The sequence below is a fragment of the Rhopalosiphum padi genome, chromosome 2 (genome assembly GCF_020882245.1).
Source record: "Rhopalosiphum padi isolate XX-2018 chromosome 2, ASM2088224v1, whole genome shotgun sequence".
NCBI lineage: Eukaryota > Metazoa > Arthropoda > Insecta > Hemiptera > Aphididae > Rhopalosiphum > Rhopalosiphum padi.
Genome location: NC_083598.1, coordinates 57,832,311 through 57,856,417, shown reverse-complemented (window position 1 = coordinate 57,856,417; position 24,107 = coordinate 57,832,311). Strand labels below are relative to the sequence as shown.

Below are 24,107 nucleotides of genomic sequence, written 5' to 3'. Positions count from 1 at the left end.
CACACACAAATAATAATAATAAAAAAAATATATATATTTATGTGTTTTCTCATTATTGAAGTTCACTCAACAATCGAATCTTATTTTTCATTTTCATAGAGTACCTACATTTTACACGGATGTAAGAATAATATTACTGTGAAAAATAGACCTGACGTTGTAGTCGCCGTCTTTTGTATTTTTCTACGGAAAACAGACATTTATTGATAAATACGATAAAGTCTATATCAGTACGTAGATCGTTAGTTTATTACAGCTTATGCGTCAAGATACTATACTATACAACATCATATTTTTTATTATTATTTATAGATTCGATAGTAGTGGTTTTTATGGTAACTGTCTAAAAAATATCTTACGCAATTATCGAGATTATATTATAATATTAATCTTATGGACGTAATGATTTCCGATTGCAATTATTCGCGTTATGAAGTGTGAAATAATGCTTTAATATAACGCAAAAACCAAATACACGATCTACCTATGTAATATATTTTATATAATTTATAATATTTGTCTATCGTCACCTGTATGTCTGCTAATGTAGCCCTGGAATGATGGCTGAGCCGGCACACGAGTTCGCCGGTATCGCCGTAATCGTACGAATGACACCTATACGGTGAGTTAAGGCACAGCTCCCGACAGTCATCTAGAGAACCCACGTCCTGGTACACCGAATCGACGGTCTTAAGTATGCGGCCTGGGAACTTTTTAAACTCGCACAGCTTGACCGGCTCATCTACGCAGTTGTTTTCCAAATAGTCAATGCCGGTGGCCGGTTCGAATGCCCCCTGACCGGCCACTGTCAGTCTGTCCATGTCAGACATATCGCATTCCGCCGTACCGTTGTTGTAGTTAGCTGATCTATAATACATAATAAAGTTGGCGACTTAATATTATAATAAATATAATGTTGTATTAATATATGTTTGGATTGGTGTCGTCGTTAATAAGTGTCTGTGTGTGCATGTGGTAGCATGTAGGTCGTAGAGGGGAAGAGTATTTTTGCCAATCGAAGTAATTGATTTTCCTCTAAAGTGACAAGCAAGTTATAAGTAAGACAAACTTTAATTTTCACTTAAAAGCTAGTTAAGACCTGAAACAATGAAAATGAGGCTACTTAGTTGAATACCTATGTATATATAATATCGAATTTACTATATTGGTTTAGTAGGTAGGTACAGTTTGTTATAATTATTTTCTCTTGATGATTACAAAAAATAATATTTTTTATACTGAATCTACTTTCCACACGTCATATCACGACCCCATAATTTGTATAATATATAATTATTAGAAACATAATGTTTAAAAAAAAAAACCTCGGTTTTTCTAGTCGTGAACTATACGTCCATCTTCGTTGTGGTGAACTTAACATACCGGTCGGACTCTGGAAACTAAACGATCTATCTAACCTACGATCTAAACTATCTATAAAATATATTATATATAATTATATAATACACTACATCAATTGAAGATAAGTGCTACTGTTCGCTGTATCAAACTGAATGTAGGGAATAGTGGAAAACACGATCGTATAAACAAGAAAATTATACACTGTGCCTGCTGGTTCTGTTGACGTATACGTTAGAAATTTCGAATTTATTAAGTGTGGTATGATATAAACCTACCTAATATGGACGACATTATTAACGTTGCATAATATATACCTATACCATGTTTTAAATTATTCCATTAGCGCGACGGACGTTTAGTTTAGCTATTGGTCGTTTTTTTTCAATATAACATATTATAATATATGTCATAAATATATTTTATTGAGCCATCGCAATCTACTGCAGCGTGTGCATGTCGACGGTTCGTTATCTGACGATGGCAATGGTCCATTTTTTTTGTTGCAACTACTTGGACGGCTGCCATACTAGGAGTTTGCCTATATTATTAAAATGTAGTGGCGTATGCTTATCATTCATATACTATATTATAATAATGATATGTGTCTAATTATGTGATGACTTTGCAATATAATATAATAACATGTTTCTATATATACGCACTTATTATTATATAATTAATATTTCAAATATATATTTTATCATTCGGCATGATTTAATTCCGTAAATAGAATTGCAGGCGTATTGAATTATCCAAATTGTTGCCATCCATAAACTAGTTGACATGGATTTATCGAGATTGGTCGTGCATACTATTAGGCGTTTGGTATAGGCTTGTATTAAAATTTGGATTTGTTTTAAAAAATTTGATTATTTAGACGTATAGGTCGTACTAGTTCTAGCATTTTTTTACATTCATAATTCTGCATTTTTAATGCGAAAAAAATGGAAATTATTTTTTATGACAGCTGCCTAATTGGTCTGAAAAATGATGAATACTAATGAATGGTTCACGAAGTTGTAAGACATTGAGTAAGAACACTATAAATGTCGACGATATTTCTGAGTAATTGTTTAAAAAAGAGTAGGTAGGTAGGTAATAATAAATAAATTATTAACATCTTTAGTGGTGAATCACATGGTATGTATACACAGATAATTGGCTTCCACATAATAATGCCGTCGGATGGACGTAACGGTTAAATAATAACCCTATATAAGTTTTTGTTATGCGGAACTGCTATAAAAATATCATTGAACAGTCTGCCATTCATTGAAGTATTCCGACACCTCGGCGGCCAAGGAGTGATCGTAACAACGAATTACCGTTGAAAATTCGTGTTGTCGTTAATTTACAGACGAATCGTACTCCTACACGCGTGACGTAGGCCTACTATCTACTATGTATTTATAAGTTTGCCGTGATCAGACGATTGTGATTTTAAACGTAAACGATAAACATTCCGATGAATTGAATTAAAACCATCTTGGAAATTCGTGTTGAACTTATGCATATATGCGTAAGCTGTGAATAATGAAAAAGGAAGAAAACGACATTCCAAAAATTCCGGTTTACAGTAAAATCGAATTTTCGCAAAACACTTAAAATGTCAGAGGATATATTACAATACTATAATAATAATATTATCATACTGCAGCACGATATTAAAATGTGCGCCAGTAGGGCAGCAGAGGTAGCACCAGTAGGTGAACAAGCTCCGACGACCACGCAGATTACGATTAACCGGTTTGCGGCAACGGTCGTCGTGTCGCCCCGAGAAGACCGTCGACGCAAACCGTTCCGTTCCGTGCAAATCCATCGTTGTGCATATCACCGGCAGTCGTCGTGTTTTGTAGGCCGATAAACTCATTAATATAATAATATTATACACCCAACACAACGGCGGCAAATCGGTTGTAGCGAAACACTATCACACACGCGGCATATGACGCAACTCACGTGTATATAGTAAAGTATAATATGTGAATACGAATCGAATACGCAGAAATGTATTATAATAATATAAAATGATGTTATGTGATATTATTTATTTGAATTTTCTATTGGATTTGTCATGCGGACGTCCCGGCGAGTCAATGACACGTTTTAATTTCCATTATCCGCACGGACGGCTGCAGGATGGGACGGTTTTTTCACTCCTTATGATCCGATTCGGATACTTAGGTATATATAGTATATGTTATTATCATAATATGAGAATACCACACGCTACAGGTGAATCGTAAATGTATAAAATATGTACGCGACATCAACTACAACTACAATAATAATAATAATCCGTCTTCATTTTCATATACTATTCGGTCGGAGACACATTTATTTTTTTTATTCACACATACAAATATATGTGCGTATAACAATATGTCCGTGAATATTATATACACGTATTAAAGTGACCGTCGTCGTACCTATAGTCATCACATAGGTGTATTGGAATGTTTCCAACAGACATTATTCCCGTTTTAGTCGTTTTACACGTATTCGTTACATTTTATTTTTTATTCCCAGTGGATTGCAAATTCAGTACAGCGATAATAATAATTAAATTAAATCGTGCATGGTGGAAATCGATAGGGTTAATGTGACACAATCGGGACTGATGGGTGGTAGATAGTGGTACACACGATACACCTGTGCATATTATATCGACCTGATGGAATGTCAATTATTGCCTTTTCGGATAAACGTCGTGTACGTCTATAGACCTATATGTGTGTGGGTGAATGGACTGTTATATTATAGTCATACTGTTTGTAGAGTAAAATATACTGTTATTATAATAGATATGATAATGTTATTAGTTTATCGTGTAAAATGTACCTATATACATTATACACGTTATTTGTTTTTTATCTCGCATAAACTTACGGAATTGTTATTATAGGACCGTTAAAATAATAATATAAATATTTTTAAATTTGTAACACGTGACTAATCCTATCACTTTTATATTTTTACGTGCAAAACGATTCGTTTCAAAACTATTGTTGAATATGTGTGCAGGTGTACGCGTGAAAAGAAAAACGATATTCGTTGGTCCATGATATAAGTGTAAGATCTATAATACCTTCTTTTCATTGATTTGAATACCGTTAAAGAAATGCTTGCACGTAAAGAACTTTAAGTGTTGTTTTAAACGTTCATTGTTTGTCGATCGTGATCGCGGAAAACAATGCGATCCCGTCCGTAGTTGATTAAGCGAACTAAGTAAATTATAAAAGAACTTTTTAAAGATCAATTAATATAAAAACGTATTTTTCATACGACAATAAAACGAAATGAGGAGGTGCTATAGTTTTATTGTGCGTAGTTAATGTTGGTTTGACGTATTATATTACACTCGTAAAATAGACTTAATCAACAGTCAGAATACAATATGTTTGCAGGTTTTAATTATAAATTTACTTAAATTTTAACGTTTTGTAAAAGTTTGAACAGCAGATAAATTTTTAATTAATTTGGGTTTTTTTTTTGTAGTTTGAATTTGTATTATTATTTTGAAGAAAATAATATTTAAAAATTCTAAGTTATTTTATACTGATTAAGAACATCATTAAATTTATTTGAAATTTAAAGAATGTTTTTAAGATTTTTCACAAGTTTATATTTCTAAAGGTGTATTAATAAATTGATCTAATATCAAAGTAAGGTTACAGTAATTGTTTTTAAGATAATGTATTATTTTGAATTGTACTTACCGACAAGAGAATTCTCTTTCTCCCAGACATAACTCCAAGCAGTCTTGCCTAGATGTTGCGGATAATTTCTTCTTGCCAAACCCTTTGAGCTTGTAACCTTGCACTCGGTCGAAACACCAGGCTCGTTCACATGGCTTTATGCCCAAACACGTTTTTTGTGCGTATATCGTAAACACCGGAAACTGTGACTTGCTTAACGCTCCTGCAAAAATAAAGCGAAAATGTAAATAAAAAAAATCGTGCGCATTAAGTATAATAGCATGGGTACTGAATATAGCTTTTCACTGGCATATCTGAATGCGCATCTTCGGGGCTCATAAACGTGACGCGTATTTTAATGTAAAATATCAGTTGTTTGGAAAGCTCCGTGAGGCACCACCTATCATTACAATATTATATAGGTAGTTATGAATAATGGTGTATCGAATAAACGTGATGTGCGGATTAGCCGAGAAAATTCCACGGAAGACAGAATAAACACACACATGGCTTCGATTTATACTTTGCGTAGTATAATTGAATTATATAATTAATATAATATCGACTTTAATATTAATATAGGGCGGCATCTCTTTTTTTACGATGTATCGTAATTTGTTATAGCGTTTTTTTTTTTTTTTTTATAAATTAATTTGAATTATGAAAATAAGTCAATGATCGTGCGGCGTTTTGGATAGGCTATTCAGGTACATCACTGTCCCAAACCTTCATTTTTGATATCTCGTTTAGTATACATTTTTTGTGCAATCTATTATAAAATAAATTATGATAATATTTTTCTATGTGCGTAAATACCTAAACTAACGTTAGTTAGGTCTAAAGTTATAGTTACATCCAAAACATAATTGCATACCGGTTAGTATACAACTTGAATTATTTTTTATTAATTTTTGTTAATTATTTTTTATTAATTTTTTTTTTTATTAATAATATTATGAGATGTCTCTGCACGCGATACCACCCATGTTTGTCGTTGTAACATAATTGAATCGTTCGTATAGTATTCGTTGGTCTGTGAGATGGGTGGGGAGGCACCGATTATCTCGCCTATAATCGGCTGCGCCTGAGGTACACCGCGCGGCGTTTAGGTAATAATCAATGATTGGGCAAAGGACACGTACAATTGATAAAGAAAATCCGCGCCTGAATACACTGAGCCGTGTATAAATATTCGTTTATATTTATAGGTATATATAATAATAATAATAATAATAACAAAATATCGTGATAATAATAATAATAATCGCTTCGGTTTAAAGCGTGTCCGAACATGACCGTCGGCCGATTATCGCGTTATCCCGTTTTTCGCGCATCTCGCGGTCGTCGACATCCTACAAAAATAACGAAATATTATCGAAAGAGCGAAAAAACCCCTCGACGGCCAATGTCATAAATCGCCTGTTCCGCTAAGATGCATAAGGCCAAATACCGCTCCGCCCACTGTTGCAGTTACTCTGTGGTCGCGCATTTATCATCACCAAACTTGCCAAAATCCCATCTGTTTACATTTTTTGTTGCCCAATCATCGCATTTTATATGCGAATATACCTCCTAAACATAACGTGCTTACTGCTTAATGTATTTTTACAGTTATTATATTATTTTCTGAATTTATACAATTATTACTATTAATATTTTATTTATTACATTTGGTCTACCAATGTCTGTGTGATAATAATGAGAGATTGTCACATTGTGATATGTGATATTGGGAAATTGTTTATTTATTTATTTGAAAGTGAAATAAGTCTAATTCGTATAATCTTAAAACCATTTTTGTAAAAAATAATATTTTGAAAAACTTGTATATCACTACTCTGGGAGGTTATAGTTGCCGTATATATAATATAGTAAAGTTTAAATTCGTCTGATCTGCAAACGTTAACGACATTGACAATAATTCAACTGTTCGTAGCTTCAAGAATTTTGTGAAATAAATCCGTTTTGTTTTCCCGTAGGAAAAATATTTGTTCGTTTATTTTAATGTAGTTAAGTATTCATTCCATGAAATTGAGTCATTTGTATGAAGTTCAATGTCAGAAAAAATGTACCACCCGTAACGTATATTTAGTTTATTTCAATCACGACCCAGTAAATGTTTCGCCGTGCTCCGTCATCACTGATAGTTCGCGTCGAAGAACCGTTTTATGTCTGGAGAACGCGAAGAGTACGAGTATATAAATGTATTACACTGCTTATCGTTTAATCGAATATATGACCCAATACCGGGTTATAGCCGTGCACCTATATACAATATATGTATATACATACGGATTTTTGGTTTTTACAGAGACTTACAGCGAAGGAAATATTTGAATTGGTATTATTGGAACCGATAGAGGGTATACTTCCACTGAGAAAATGCTCGTAATATACTATTTTATGCATATTTTGTATAAAAAGCTCGTGGGGTTAAGATGACTTTGGTGCATCACGACGTCACGCCACTATCTATTATGTATAATATATATGGCGCACGTTCTTGCTACCGACCTATAACCGGAAAGAAGCAGCATCGCAACACTCCCACGATATCCACGCCCGCGCACCTTCTATTTCCACTCCACACCCTCGGCCATATCGCCTCAGAAGATACATCCCAGACACGCACCGCGCAATGTTTGCGTGTACTCCTATATTTATATATGCATCATGTGTATGATATCGTGTTGTTATTATTATGCGTGTAATTATCGTAATACTTGATATTATTATCATTATTATAAGCTTAATATAATAATATAATAGGCTTCTGGCTTATACAGGCTAATTTTCTTAATACGGAATACTCGTAGCAAAAACTTTTCGTGTGTGTTTTCTCTGCATAAACTTGTACGCTTACTATATATTATGATATTATATAGCCATTTCAGAAAAATTTAATTTTTGTAATTGTGACGAATTGTTTAGGGTTTTTTTTCAACGAAAATGATTCGTTATTTTAATTTTTAACATTGGAGCTATTTTCGTTATGTACATAATGAATATTGAATTGAAGTTGTATTTTTATTTAAAATTACGGCATGGGTATAGTAGTAAAATCTATATGGTTTAAGATACGAAGTAAAAATGTATTTATCTTTAGTAAAAACGAAACAAAAATATTTATTTATCTATTGTAATAAGTTATAACTTAAAAGGAACAGTAAAAGAATTGTTTATTGTCGTGAATAAAAGTCTAGTGTTTGATATAATGTGGCATTTATTGGGAGGTAACTTTTTAAATATTTTTCCAAAAATGTCAATCATTTATTATCTTACCTGGATATGCGTCAGCGTTGGACGAGAACATCACACACAGACCGGTCTCGTAGTTGACCGATTCGCATGTGTCGTTAGCGTGGCAAGCCTCCAGGCAATCGGTCAACATCAGCGTGCCGGGTATGCTGTCCAGCAAGTCATCGGGTGCTGTGAACACGTACCCGGTAACCAGCTCGAATCCCGTCATGTCAGCCTCGCAGTCTTGTAAAGACGTGGCCGATGCTACCGTCAGTATCATGATGCACGCATATAGCGCGCTCACGCTGGTCTTGTCTGAAAAAAAAGAAAAAAATGTTTTTGTAAAAACTGTAAAATAGGCAGTACTGGAGTGTATTATAGGTTATCGTCGTTGCGGTCGGCGGCCCACACATGTCGGTATATTAAAAAATAAAAACCCATCCCGGTTTAATAATGATACTATCACGCTGTGTATGCGGGTGTATAGAAAACAAAATTCAAACGCAAATTGGTACCGCACGAAAAACGGAAATACGAGCGCAAAATTAAGCCATATATTACTGTATTATATATTATATCCAAACCCATATACTATAATATGTAATTTATATAGAATAATATATTATAATATACGTTTCGTTTTCTATGTACAATCCAAGCGAGAACGTTTATTACATGCCTTCATACGTATTTACTGTACTGCAGTTTCATGCACTATTTACCTGTGCAATATATGGTTTAAAATAATATATATAAATAAAATATTTATTTTAGAGGGAAACGGAAGATTACAAAGTGATGTATAATACAAATCTGATGAATATTAAAACCTCTAGAACCACTACTGTCGTTTTCTCGTGTGTTTCATTTACATACGTTACACGCCATATATATATTGGATTTACCAAAATTAAAATAATAATAAAACAATCTGGAAACAAAAATGTTGTATCCATAATAATGGTGGTGATGTGTTTACGGAGATACTACACCCGGGGGTAATACTTGACCCGTTTTTGGGAGGAGGGGTGAAAAACAAAGGTTTAAAGTCGATCTTTGTATACGTATACTTTTGAATTGATTATTGTAAAATATATATTTTTTTTTCAATGAGCTAGAGTTTGATGAAGACTTAAACCACGAGGTTTACATAATCGGTTCATGAACAGAGGGTTTTTACTATATATTAAGACAACAAAATATAATATACCTACTACCTACATTTTATTAAAATTTAACCTTTTGTATTACTTATTAATTAGAGTGCATAATAAATTCATATACATTCAATTCTATTAATATATTTATGTATATCAACGAAAATTGTGTAGTTACAGATCAATTAACTATGAAATTTACTTGGCCTTTTATCCCTCTCCTTCTAAGACGCCTCTAATTGTATTGGATAAAGCTACAGCTTATTATTTTTAGTAGGTTCAATAATGATCTAATGTATGATTGTGTCGTTGATTTTCAGCAGTATATAATTTATTGCAGCAGTGGGCGTTTTGGCTCTAGTAAATCGCTTTCCGCGATCATTGTTATGAACTCGTTTTTGTCGCGTATTCACCTCTGCGTGTCGCGTATTGCGCGAAAATAGCTGATTTAGTGTGATATATATATACTTGGTCACCGCGCTATCCATCGGTAGCTGTCGATGTAACTCGTGCGAATCGACTAATATCTTTCCCTCACTCCACCGTCTTAGTAAACACATAATAATAATAACATAAGGATTTGTGATATACGGACATACCATACTCATTATGACATTATATATATTCATGTCGCCATCCGGAGAAATGGTCGATTAACACGTGTTCACCGCCTCTGTCGCTTACGCCCTTCGACCGTGCACCGGTGCATAACTCTATATCGCAAGGAAATTTTTGTGGTCAAACCATGTGACACATATATTTTTACACACATAAACAAATAAAATAAATAAATATACACATATATATATATATAATATGCGTATAACGGGGATTTCGTAAAATAATAACAATAATGTAATGAGGATGCTTTATCGTGTTCAGCGGCCCGTTTTAATATGCACTTCGATGTTAATACGAACACTAAAACATTAACCAAACGACGGATATGATATTATTATTTACGTACGAAACGATGTATCGTATTATTTATAGTATTGTTTGGTGCACGAGGAATTGAAATTATATTAATGCGTAATTATAATTAGAGCTTGTTAATAATCCACTTATGCACTAAAAATCTAAAATTATAAATTTTAAATGTGTGCAGTATAATTTTAAAAATCAGATTTTGAAATAACAAGAAATATCTATTCATTTTTAAGTTTTATTTTATTTCCTGTGATTTTATTTGATAGTTTGTTTTCATGATATTGTCGTAAAACAAATAAAACTCATCTAGACATCTAGTCATACATTAGAAAGATAATGTATCTAAATAAATATATCTCAATAAAATAAAATGAAAATTAGATAATACAATATGTGCTAATCACTCCAAAAAATCTACTTATATTAAACCAAAATGTAAATAAATATGTACTTTTGAAATTTACACTCTTATTACTTTTGTTACGAAACATATTGTACTTCATTCAACTCATTTTCCTATGTAGCAAAAACAATATGTAAATGCATAAATTTACAAGCCCTAAATTAATAAATATGTGTCTGTGTGTGTGGGTACAAAAATCCACCGTATACGTTTTATAGTTAATAAAACACGTAGAAAAAAATATTGTACCTAATAATGCAAAATAAATAGCTTGCAACTACTATAAACGTCCAATACCTCAGCTACAGTTTTCGTATAATCAAAGAGATGTTTTTAATATTTTTTTTCATATTTTACGTTAGAGAATTTTTAAAAAACCGCAGTATTCAATTTCACCGACGGTGTCCTCTATTATATTTTATTACATATATTTTATTTATTATTATTGCATAATAATATATATTATACTACATAGGTTACGCGGATACGTGGAATATATAATACGATGCAAATATTGTTAAAAAATAACCAATAACCGAATTCTGTTATAATTTATAATTATCATTTCTCGGACATAATAAAAAAAACCGCGTACAGAAAAAAATATTCGCTTTACCTATTCTATTGTAGTATGTTTAATTTCATTAATTGCATATTTGAGACATAATTACGTTGAAAACTTATAAGTGTAGTAGGTACACGTACAGTGTACACATATATTTTTATATAATATATACATTTTAATTATATTTGCATTTTTTTATAAGCTTACATTATTTAAGTGTTGGTAATTGTTAAAAAATGCATTAGAACTGTGTAGAATTTTCGAATCTTAAAAAACTATACATTTAACGACACTTTACATTTACATTTACTTTTGACGATACGTCAAGGTTCTTTGATAAAAGTGATTCCGGATTAAATGTGATGATTATCAGTTTCAGTTATTTTTTATGACACGAGCATAATAAAACTGCCGTTATTAAATATTTCAGTTTCGAGTACCTAATATTCAAATTATTTGTAAAATATCCCCTAAATATTAATAATTATATTTTGTATAATAATTAGTTGGCCATATCATACATAATAATTGTTTATTGATTTTTTTTTTAAATTAGACTTTACCCGAGAGTACAATATTATATTGGCACAGTACAACGGTGTATGCGAGCGACATATTAAATTATACTCTTTATGTTCGTTGAAAAATAGCTGCGATATATACGTGCGTTGTATGGTGAAGGGGAGATATCTAGGAGCGCGGTACAATAATAATAAAAAAAAAAGTTTAACTAAATTTAACAGTTTACACAAATTCATGTATATATTATAATATGTATATACGTATAGTAGATATAGTAGTGTATAATTTGTAATAGTTTACGGTTTAATGTATGTATATCAGTAAAACCGAACGCGTTTTTAGTTCGGTTTGAGATATTATTATAATATATATTATATATCGTTTGCGGTCCGCTAGATTCCAAGCAATCCTGCGAGATTGATTAAAATTTTGTATTTTTGGTTCATGAAACATGACGTATTATTATATTGAATTATGTTACGGTACTGTAGATAATCGCTTGTCTTGATAAGTATACACATTAATGGACAGTCGACGTATATTTAACGAATGTTCTTAGAAAATTTGTTTTTACCCATTTCTGTTAACATTTTTTTCTTCCGAGAATTGTTCTTCAACATGGACATCGAATAATTATACCGACTTTAGTCCTCTTCCTCCAGAAAATTGTATTATGTGACGTGACGTTTTAATTTTTTGTAACAACTTGGATTCTCTGTTTCTCTGTTTCACATAATAATGCAAGAAACTATTCGAATGACCTGACAACTAATTGTATTACGTGGTTTGTGTTTGTTATGGAAAAAATTAATACTAAAAAAATTGTATTTATTAATATTTCAAATTTCTTATTATATTTTATGAATGCACATGATGGTGTACTCATAATAGGTATAGGTAGTAGGAGCTTGGTGAGTTTTTGATCACAAAACGAATTCTATGTACCTGCAGCTATGAATACTCGTTTTTCACAACGTTTGCATAATATATTATAGTTTTTCCTCGCGGATTTTTATTCGCCTATCGAACCCACTATAAATATTTTATTATTAGTCATCGCTACTTCGGGAGTGCACGTTTATATATTATATTATTTATACCATAAACGATCAATAAGAATAACACAGCATAATATTATGTTATAAAGTAATATATTTATACCGCGTAACGGCAAGTTTGCGCCAGAGGCGCACGCTATGTCTCTTGCATCTGTATATATTTTATAATATTATTATCGTTCGTGTGTGCGTCAAACCAGTTTTTTGTCGGATTTTTTCTATTCTGAATATGTGTTTTATTTCATACATATATGATATTATATTCCGATTTTAATGAGACGCGCGCTTCTCGCGAACGGCGACGACCTGATCGTGTTCAACACGGCCCACTACAAATAGGTACTTCATAGGTGGATACTATGTAACTACTGCTGGTTGGCGGAAACAGAGGATATTCAGGAGTCGGCGGCGGCGGTGTGCCGTACAGCTATTCCTGACCTACATTATTATATTCGTGGCCCCATGCATAGGACGATTGTTAATCGGATCATGTGTTTCTGTGTCCAAAGTATAACGTAATAATTGAAAAAAAAATAATAATAATGAAAAACGTGAAACAATCCGTTGCTCTCCTGGTCGCGACGAAAATAATAATGGACGGGTTAAAAAAAAAATATGTATAAAAACCGTCCGTCTCCGACACGTATATTGTGTCCCGGCCTATATTATATTATATATATATTATAAGTAATAACGAAAATGCAATTAAATAAATCGTGGTCATCCTCTGTTTTCGCGCTGTGTGTTTTCGTGCGCACCCGCCGCTGTTTTATTATTATTACTGTTGACTTTTTATATAATAAAATATATTTTCTATACGTTTTTTTCTAATTTTATTTACGATCACAGCTGCTCGGCCCGCTTTCCTATAATTATATATTCCGGGAAGATGCCATTGTTGCGGACGGAGACATTCGTGCATTATATATCTTCGCGATCGGTTCAACAATATAATATTATATATTATAATAATAATGAGATGATCTCGCTCCGGTTTAAGAAACGGACGAGAATTATGTCCAAGGAAACGATGTATTTCGTTTTATTTTCACGGTGAAGACGACGTCACTGTTGTGTTATGACAAAAGTATTTATACATGATTATGTGTGTATACGTTTCCATATCATATTGATGGGTCGAAATATTGTACAATTGTTGGATTTCATCGAACGTTTCGTCGATATTGGTCACCTATTTTGTCGTGATGGCGTGATGCTGTATGTATAAATAAACACTGTGTTTGAAGTAGGTTTTCTACGTATTAATTATTTTCTATTTGTATTCTTAAAATTCATTTTGTTCGCGAATTTTAAAAACATACACGGGTTTTCCATTCAAAGTTGTTGAAAGCCTGGCGTGAATATGACTTTGCAGAATTAATTTATACATGTACTGTATTTTTAAAATATCCACTAAAAACGTGCATTATCAATCTCCAGTCTACGTATATTGAGTGCGAAAATTGTTGGATATCGTTGGCGGTTTTCATCGAAATTTTTTTTGCATCATTTATAGATACTGATGAGTTACGATACATATCTATGATAATGAATCATACTATTTTGGCAGACAACCGACTTGCACGTTCTGTTTTATTTAGCGAAATGTCATTTTGATAAAATATTCTATTATAATATTATATTATGTTCACAACAACGATGATAATTGTTTTATGACGGTTCTCCCGTGACCGTCCATGCGGCGTCCGTGGGAAATGAGTTTTACTCGGATTACACCTAATAATAACTGTGAAACAGTTATAATAATAATTAATAACAAACAGATAGCCGTCGACCAGTTGATTCACCCACAGGCGACAGTATTTTGACGTTGAACTGCGATATGCGCAGATATGTTTATTTTTCCGTTTATGGGTATGCACAATACTTATATATTATACCCTAAGATTCGATTTTGAAGAAAAATATTATAAATTATAAAATTATACATTTGCGAAAACAATACGTTTGTCGCCAATAATAATAATAAAATAATAATGTGTTTTCTGACCGGAAATATTTCGTTTTTCCACAACCTAATCAAAACGGCATTCCATTATAGAAGGGAGATTTCTCTGGTGCACTAGAACGTGTTCGATTCGTTCCGAGAAGAGAAACAAAAACGGTGCGGAAACAAAAACGGGTGCACGAAAAATAAATAAGAAATGCTTCTTTTTACATTATTATCGAGCAACAAAAGGAAAATTGGCGCGCGATGAACACAATGAGTCGCTGCTGCCGTAAGTGTAAAAAAAACAAAACGTACATACTCTCAAACTTCTGCAACACGCACGTTGTATACTGCACAGGTACACGTATAATAATATTTAAAGAAAAAACTATGTATTAATATGTAGACGCGCTGTGCATCTGACTACAATTTATAATAGTGTGTATCGCAAGAAAAAGTCGACGCGTGTGCCTAAAAAAAAAAACTATTTCTACAGTCACCTATTCAATTCGTTGAAATTAATTTTCAAAACTTCCGGATTGTCAAAATCAAATCGTCCTAATACTTATAATATGGTACGTCATCGGCATTTATTGACGTTTATCGGTAATAGTATTTCTAATCACGTTAATGCAGTGCATATGCAATCCAGTGGATGCAGTTATAGTTGTCGGATCGACTTTAACTGTAGTAATTGTTAATTGATGATAATATAATAGATCCCAAGTCACCGTGATTGTATAACTGTAGTCTGCAGTGATTATTGTTTATAGTATAATATATATTTTTATATCTGAATTGTCTTGTATTATCATTGTAATTTGCATTACCTTCATGCTTAGCCGATTATATTTGTCACCATGTAGTTCTTTATGTACATATTATTTAAAATTATGATATATTTTTAATTTTTAGGTTTTGAGTGCTAATTGATACATTATAGACAATAATACTATTTAAAGTTTAGTTAATGGTACTTATAAATTATGTTTTATACTATGACATAAATTGTTGGTTAAACAAACAATATCTAATAAATATTCAAATTTGTTCTTATGTATGAGTTGTGATTGACTTTTTTTTAGCTCTTCTGTGGTTGTTAATAATGGTAGTTTATACAATCTTCAATATATGCCTAAAATACGTAGTCATATATTTTAATTTTAAAATTAAATTGACAAGGTGTGTACCTATTACAACGATAATATATTTTATATATTATTATTATCATATCGACTATCTGTGCTTTCGCGTAAGTCGTAAAAACGGTTCGTCCGCCACGACTGGTCTCGCAGTATGTAGGTACATTCGGTGTATAAAATCGCGCGCTCGCGACCGGAAAACACGGATCGCGGAGAAAAAGACATCGCACAAAATATGGGTCATTATTACGTTATTATAAATTTTATTATAACCATCTTGTTATTATTATTATCATTATTATTACTATGTATATTTTTGTATATTTTCGACGTTTGTGAAGGAGGCTTGCAGTGGTCATGTCGGCGGGCGCGTCGTGCTTCGGCGCGGTCGTGACAGCGGCGGCGCGCGCGCACAACGTCCTATTGTACACGCCAACGGCAAACAATGACGACAACGACGATGATTTTATCGTACAGCCGTTCTAAACTAGACGTCTCACTATAATGTATCGTATTATTGTGTATATGTGTTGGCGGTGGCGGTTCAGTGATGATGTCGGCCAGACGATCGCCACCGCCGCAGCAGCAGAATATATAGACTCATCGTCTCTGATCGTCTCTGGATAGGTTGGATATAGAAACAATAACACAAATAACACGACACATACACACACTATCGTACACGGTGGCGTGAGTGATCGGAGTCGATCCTGCGACAACGCCCATCTATGTGTATTTGACTGATTAATTAGGACAAATGTCTTGGATGCCTAAAGTATGTCTATTTAAAGTTCCGAAGTTCTGGACGTCAGAAGTAATTATATATGTAACATTATCGGAATAATATACGCGAAACTATTCGTAATCTTCGCGGAAAACGATTACATTTATGCACCGACGACGTGACGTTCATTTCATCCATCGTTTTAATAATACGATATACCGTTAGAATAATTCTACGATGTCGTTTTCGTCACCTATAATACCTACAAACGATATTAAATACACAACTTAAATTGTGTGGCCACGTGAGTACGTGCGCTAAGAGAGCTCTTTTGTATTTTTCATTTTAATATTTTGAGTTCATTTCTGTATTAATTATTTGTATATCAACTAGTGTTTTACGAAATTTTTTTTAACATGGGTACATATTTATTTTTGTTATTTTGTTGACACAAAATTGTATTGGATAATGAATTAATGAGATATTAAAATTTAATGCTTTGAACTATATAACTTATTTGTTTTATGATAATGCATATAATAGTCGTGAAATATAATTAATTTACAATTTAAAGGGTATGAATAAATTAATATAGCTGGTTTACTTCATGTATAATTAATTAAAATCATTTTTAATGTGAATAAATGCCCTTTTCCAGAAGTATTTATTTTAATTACTTATAAGTATATATAATTGTTACTTGAATTAATGCTTGTATATTTTATGTATTAGTTGATGATTTATGTTTGGAGGGAAGCTATATTTTTTAAGTCCAAGAGACTCTATTTTTTATTTTTATTTTTTTTTACGAGAACTGCAGACGCCAGACATATATATATTATATAATCATAGTATATTTAATATGCATATAATGCACCTAGGTGACGCGTATGATACAAATAGCATGCTAGTATTATAATAGAATATTGTATTTGGTCGAATATCGTCATTACTGCTGAAGTGTGTGTGATGATCCGACGCGTCGCGGCGATCCACGACGGCGTATCGACCTACCGTCGACGATCTACAGTTATGCGCTCTCTGCTCCTCCTCCATACGCTCGTCCAGCAGGCTGGTCGGTCGGTCGGTCCGCCGTCATACGTGACGATATGTACGAAACGTTTTTCACGTGTGTGTGTGTGTGTGTGTGTGTGTGCGCGCGCGCGTATAAACGTCCAACATCTTCGTTGAACAAAAAACGGGGAAAAAATTACACAGATCGATAAAACGAAAGAAAGAAGGAAAGAAATACAGAAATAAAATACGTTGTGTGTCATTTATACATACGTATATATAATAGATGTGTGTTGTACGTCCTCTCAAAGGTTTTGACTGTGAGAACCGTATACCACCACTATAGGTATATACCGCACTATTACCACCATATACCACGAATACATATATATATACTGTTACAACAATATAGTATCTATGGCACAGATGCATGTATTATACCATCTATACGTCTCGACTTCAAAGGGAGATGTAATATATTGCATCGTTAAACGTTTTCTGTGTGGGCAAACGGCGGGTCCCGTCGTCGGCCGCCCACGGTAATTCGCACGGTGCGCGAACAGCACGCTCACAGTCTACGCATTATACTATAATATGTTGTGTGTATATATTATGGTAATATATTATGGCTCGTCGGCCGATGAGCACTGAGCGCAACGGTATAACATAATCTAATATACACATTGTATCTACCCGTACAATACTGACAGCAATAAGTAAATACAAGTGGAGAGTATATATACATATATTTGGTGGGAAGTACCTACGCCTTATACGGAAAAAACGACGATCCGAAGTCGCGCAATCGCGGTTTTTGTAATTTTTTTTTCCAATTCGCGTCTGTAATAATCACACAATATTATTGTATATGTCATGTATAACACGCGCGTATCGTATCATCTGCGCGCGATAGTAGGCATATCATGTTCTATGTATGCGGAGGACGCTTTTTTTCCGTGATCGAACACCACGCACAAACCGGTCGCCTATAGATACATGTATAATGCGTATCAGCTGCGGATGATGCAACCGGTTTTTCGTGTACGGTTTGCTCCAAATCGCGATTATCTGTAACCGTCGTAATACTACGTCTATTCTGCACTGCAATAAATGCACTATCGTATTCGTAATACTAATAATAATAATATATTATTGTGTGTCATAAAACGTTACGATCGTCTCTTCTGTGTGTGTATGTGTGTACCTACATATTATTATTATATTACACGTATGTATACGAAATTCGGTTAATCGCCCGTGAGAAACGCACAACGATATTGTACGCGATACTACCATCAAGCCATATTATAACAATCATAATAATAATAATATATAATTGAACGGCGGCGGCGGAGTGTTCGCGACGAATGGAATCTCGATTAGGTTCTGTCCGATTCACACATATAATATATACGTGTATGTGCGCGCGCGACCACTACCGACCGTATGTATACACCGTTATTATAGTATAAACCATCGCGGCCGACCTTCTGAGGACTACGTTATTTTCCGTATACTCAACAGATGGTTTTCCTGTTTATTTTTCCAGTATATATAGTCCATCTATTATTATTATTATTATTATTATCATCGTCATAATATATTGTAACAGCATTCGATGACGAGTTGCAGCGGTAGGATGCATTAATGAGATAGCGGTGGTGATTATCTCCCCTGCGACGGTTTCTCATAATATAATATGGATAATTATTTATTAGGTATATTGGATATTTTAATATATGCTAACTAACTACCGTTGAAACGATGTTTTCCGGTATGTATATCAGTCTCGAATAAGGTCTTTTAAAAACAATTTAAAACCATTTATTCTATGCTCGTATCATCATAATATTATCCCGGTTCGTCCGGTTCACTCTCAGAAATCGACCGTACGATAATTTTAAACAGATTAAGCGGTGCGCACATACTTGTCGAATTGTAGTTTGAAGGTTCTTGTTGTGGATGGTTGGGTAGGGGGAAACCTCGGTCGAGTCCTTATCCCGTTTACTTATTATCGTAGTAGGTATATAATGTTCATATATTATGTGTACGGACCTGGTAGATAAATGCCATCATGATGTGAACTTATCTGCCGCGCACACACGTGTTAAACTCGTGGATTAAACTGCGTGAGATAATTATAGGTGTAATGGATTATTCTTATTTAATTTATTATGAAACATGTATACATATATATATATATATATATAGGGCACGGGTGTACTACTAGAATATATATAATTGTTATTATAAAATCGCGAGAACAGACGACCGAGAACGGCAGCAACGGACAAATTGAATATACCTAACGTAATCACAGTAATCAATATACTATCTTATAGAGACTATATTATAATATGTTATAAGATACATGAACGCATTCTCATCGTGCAGATGCACGTGTATAAAATAATATATACAACAGCTCCACGATGATTATCCGAAAGCGGTATTTTCTTTGTAAAATAATTGTAATTTCTTAGTGATTTTTTTCTGTCAAAAACATTCTTGTCTAATTCAGTAGACTGTGGGAAGTATTATTATGAATTTTTGCAGTGGACGGAGTAAAAAACCTCTTGTAGAGCCAAAAATAAACAAAAATATGCAGTTAATTTACTAGATAGAAATATCGCGTGTAAATAATTAACTTGCAGTGTAGATATAAATTATATATATTATTATATTACATAAATAGATAAGAGTTTTCAAAAAAAGTTGTGGAGATCTGAAAATATATATGTTGTTTATATATTATTTCAAAGGATAAGAACGCCGAAATAATGAATGCAATATCGAAACACGAAGTTCAAGTTTGCAAATACGGCGCTGCCGTTACCGCCGTAGCATGTTACACCTGTAGTGCACATGCCGAGGTGTTAATGTGACGTTGATTAATAGTTGCGACTGATTATCTGACAAACGATAGTCGTCAGCTGGTATACATACACACGGTAATGATGATAATGATAATGTACACGCTAATTATTGTTTACCGATCATTAATCATAACGCGTGAAACCGAGTAGGCATCTAATATTGTGCATCTATAGTGAGTAGCACGAGTTGTCGACGAGTATCTTCTTATAAATATTATATCCACCCATGCGCCTACCCGTGTGTGTCATGTCGTATTTACAGATCTCACTAGGAAATATAATAATATATAGTTGTAAGATAGTCTTTCGCAGTATATGTATCGCTGTTTAGATTTTGGTCAGTGGTGGTCTGTCATGAGTCTAATAATAATATGTTGAAAAGCGCATTCGGGGCGTAAAAAACGGTAGTTCGTGCAAATCGTTATATTTATCATCTGTTGTCATAGTTATTTTATTCGTACTCCAGTGTATGGAATAACGAGTGAAATAACAAATGAAAATCATAAAGCGACTAAGTGAATTCGTGTTATGTGCTCGCAGGCACGTAGCCAGGAAAGGTGTTATTCCACCCGCTACCGGGTGTTATTCAAAATTAATTGACAAAATTATATACATAAAATTAATAACTTTACGTATAATTTATTGTACAAACGCATTACAAGTAAATGGATAATGGTTTATGAGAAAAAATGTAAATATTATTATTATAAAAAAAAAAAATGTAAATCTATGAGTATACCATGTCTGAGAGGGCTACGCGGCTGTGTTCTCGTGTTAGTTATAAAACGTTCACGTATAAATATATTTTATAATATATTGGTATCGGAAAAATTTGGAAAGAACAAACCGAGATTCTTCTTCATTTTCGTTCAAAATGTTTATGTTTGTATCGTGAATGCATAGATGTGTGGTTAATATTTAAACAAGCATGCATATTAATATATTATGCTGTATAATATTTTGTTATTTTGAAAAAAATCTACGCAATCTAATCACCAAGAAATTGTAAAATATTTTTCATCTAAAATTTAAAAACTGACTAACCATGTAATGATGAATAGTTCAGGTTCAAAAAATCATCTCGTATACATAATATTATATGACCTAATTAGTTTGTTGATTATATACAAATTGCCGTGCATCGTATATATAGTGTAATGATATTAATAATTACGACAATCGATCTGTCAATCTTGGTCGGTATAGGTAATTGGTATTATAATTTGGCGAGTACCTACAATTTCAGCTCGTATGTTCACCGTTATCACGCAACGATCGATACTGTTTTTTTTAAAAATTTTTTTCTTACCGCTAAAACGTTTCAGAAATGTCGTTTTTTAACGCCGTAACGGAGTTGCGTACGCGTGAGCGCAAGTATATATCGTAATATATGTATATATTGTTATTATTATTCACGACAGAGTCAGCCACGCGACCGCGGTCGTCAATTGACTGTGGGTCAATACGGAATTGGGTATTGTTCGATCTACTGGCCGTACGGTAAATCGTTAATGTAAAATAAAAAAAAAATAAAATCTTAAAGAACGAAATTCAATTTCCATACCACCGCACATTGCGCGCTCGTACACACATATTATAACATGATGCAGAGTCGAAATAAATTGCCAGCACGTGCATCAGAAGAGACGGCGAATATATCGTTATTATATCGAGCAGCATCGAAGACAATTATTTAACGTCGTCGTCATTTTTTTCATTCTTATTTTTTTCTCCGTAAAAACATTCACAAAGAGCAACGGGACTCGCGGACAGCGCGGAATTCATTTCATTCCAGCTATATAAGTGTATATATAATAATAATATATACAGAGTGCGTGGCGGCGGAGTCTCCACTCTGGATGGCCAAATTAGTATCATGTATATATAGGTAGGTACCTAACCTACCTACCTATACTACGTAGCCGGTGGTGCGTAAACGTTTTTAATTGTTGGTCCGTTATGTACGGCCACTTTTGCACTATTTTTATAATGTTTATATATATAATAAATATATGTGTTAGTGTAGATTCCATCTGTTCGTTTAGGAATTATTACGTCATGTAGTACAATATCCAAGTGTTATGCGTACATTTTTGATAAAAATATTGTGAATTAAAAAAAACCAATAAATAGAAAATGTACGAAACGAGACGAGTGCTGTGTATACTTTATTATTTTATGCGGACGGTCGTTATCGTACAAAATGGTTATAACCTATGTGTGCATATAATATTATATCGGTTATTAATAAGTCATCATATGGCCGTTGTATCGGCACGTTTGTTGCCTAGCGTTAAAGTTACCGGTGACGCTGCGTGCCGACAACGGACGTCTGCGAAGATTGACCGTGAGACCAATGGGGGGGCCCGCTGATGTACATTTAACAGGCTCTCGCGTGCTTTTTCTCACGCGAGTTGTATGTATAGTATTTAGGCGTCCGGATGTATCGTCGAAATCGGTGTTATAGAAATTGAATTTGTGACCCTAATTGAAAACGTCTAATATACACTATATAGCTATAGTTGCGTGCTTTCATACTTATAGTAACCGACCGATGTGCGTATGTTTTGTGTGCGTACGAGGAACCTTTTGTAAACTATCGATAAAGATGTAATCGGTGAAATGATTACCGCAGGGAATAAATTGGACGTTTATACACTCCCTCATGTCTATATCGATTTTCTTCCATTTCACGTGGAGATCGGTCACGCTATAATATAGTTTATATATAAAATAATCACATGATTATGATATTGTAAAGGTATATTAAAAATGTCCGTCCGCATGCAAATTTTCCGTCACCAACACATACTTGCCATATAATAAAGATAGGTATACGTGCACGCTGCACGCGATGAGAATGAAAACGAAAATCGGTGACGGAGGTATCTACTTCGGCGACTAAGGACGAGCATCATCTGTCCGCATCTACATATAATAATAATATAATATGAAATTTATTCCATCATGAATACCGCCGTTTTGTTTTCGATCGGCCGACCACGGGTCATTATATAACTAGATAATAACATTATCTCTGCAGGAAACTGGAGTCCGAATGTTCGCAATTCGTATTAAAACAGTTTACATCCGCTGTTCGTCGTATACGCTGCATAACGCGTATCAATGTATAACGGATACAACTACTTTATGGACCATGCAAAAATAAATTAATGTACCAGAGACATAACATATATATATTTATTTAGGTATATGATATTTTCTCTCTTCATGAAAAGTATAAACGTACAAAACATACAAATATATTATGTTTAACAATGCGGCCTTCGCGTGAACATAATTTAATTATTATTCGTTTTTTTCTTCTTTTACGCATCGATATTAACACAGAGTAAATTCAAACATAATGGTGTTTTTTGTGTACATCTCGTCGTGTCGAGGTCGAAACTGCACGTATTCGGGAGAATAAATATCGATTTATCATCAATATATTAGTATTAATTA

The 24,107-nt window shown here is 33.3% G+C and overlaps 2 protein-coding genes across 2 annotated transcripts in view; one reads left to right on the top strand and one right to left on the bottom strand.

Annotated features, from left to right (window-relative positions):
* The window catches only part of LOC132923415 (autophagy-related protein 16-1), a 154,966-nt gene that overhangs the window by 16,047 nt on the left and 114,812 nt on the right, over positions 1-24,107 (top strand). The gene's annotated exons all lie outside the window — the stretch shown is intronic.
* Positions 1-24,107, bottom strand: part of LOC132923414 (uncharacterized) — a 34,138-nt gene that overhangs the window by 3,675 nt on the left and 6,356 nt on the right. The window contains exons 2-4 of the mRNA XM_060987396.1: positions 8,343-8,615; positions 5,082-5,283; positions 531-867 (exon numbers count right to left, since the gene is read on the bottom strand). Of these exons, the coding sequence (XP_060843379.1) occupies positions 531-867; positions 5,082-5,283; positions 8,343-8,615 (812 nt within the window). The remainder of the gene's footprint in view (positions 1-530; positions 868-5,081; positions 5,284-8,342; positions 8,616-24,107) is intronic.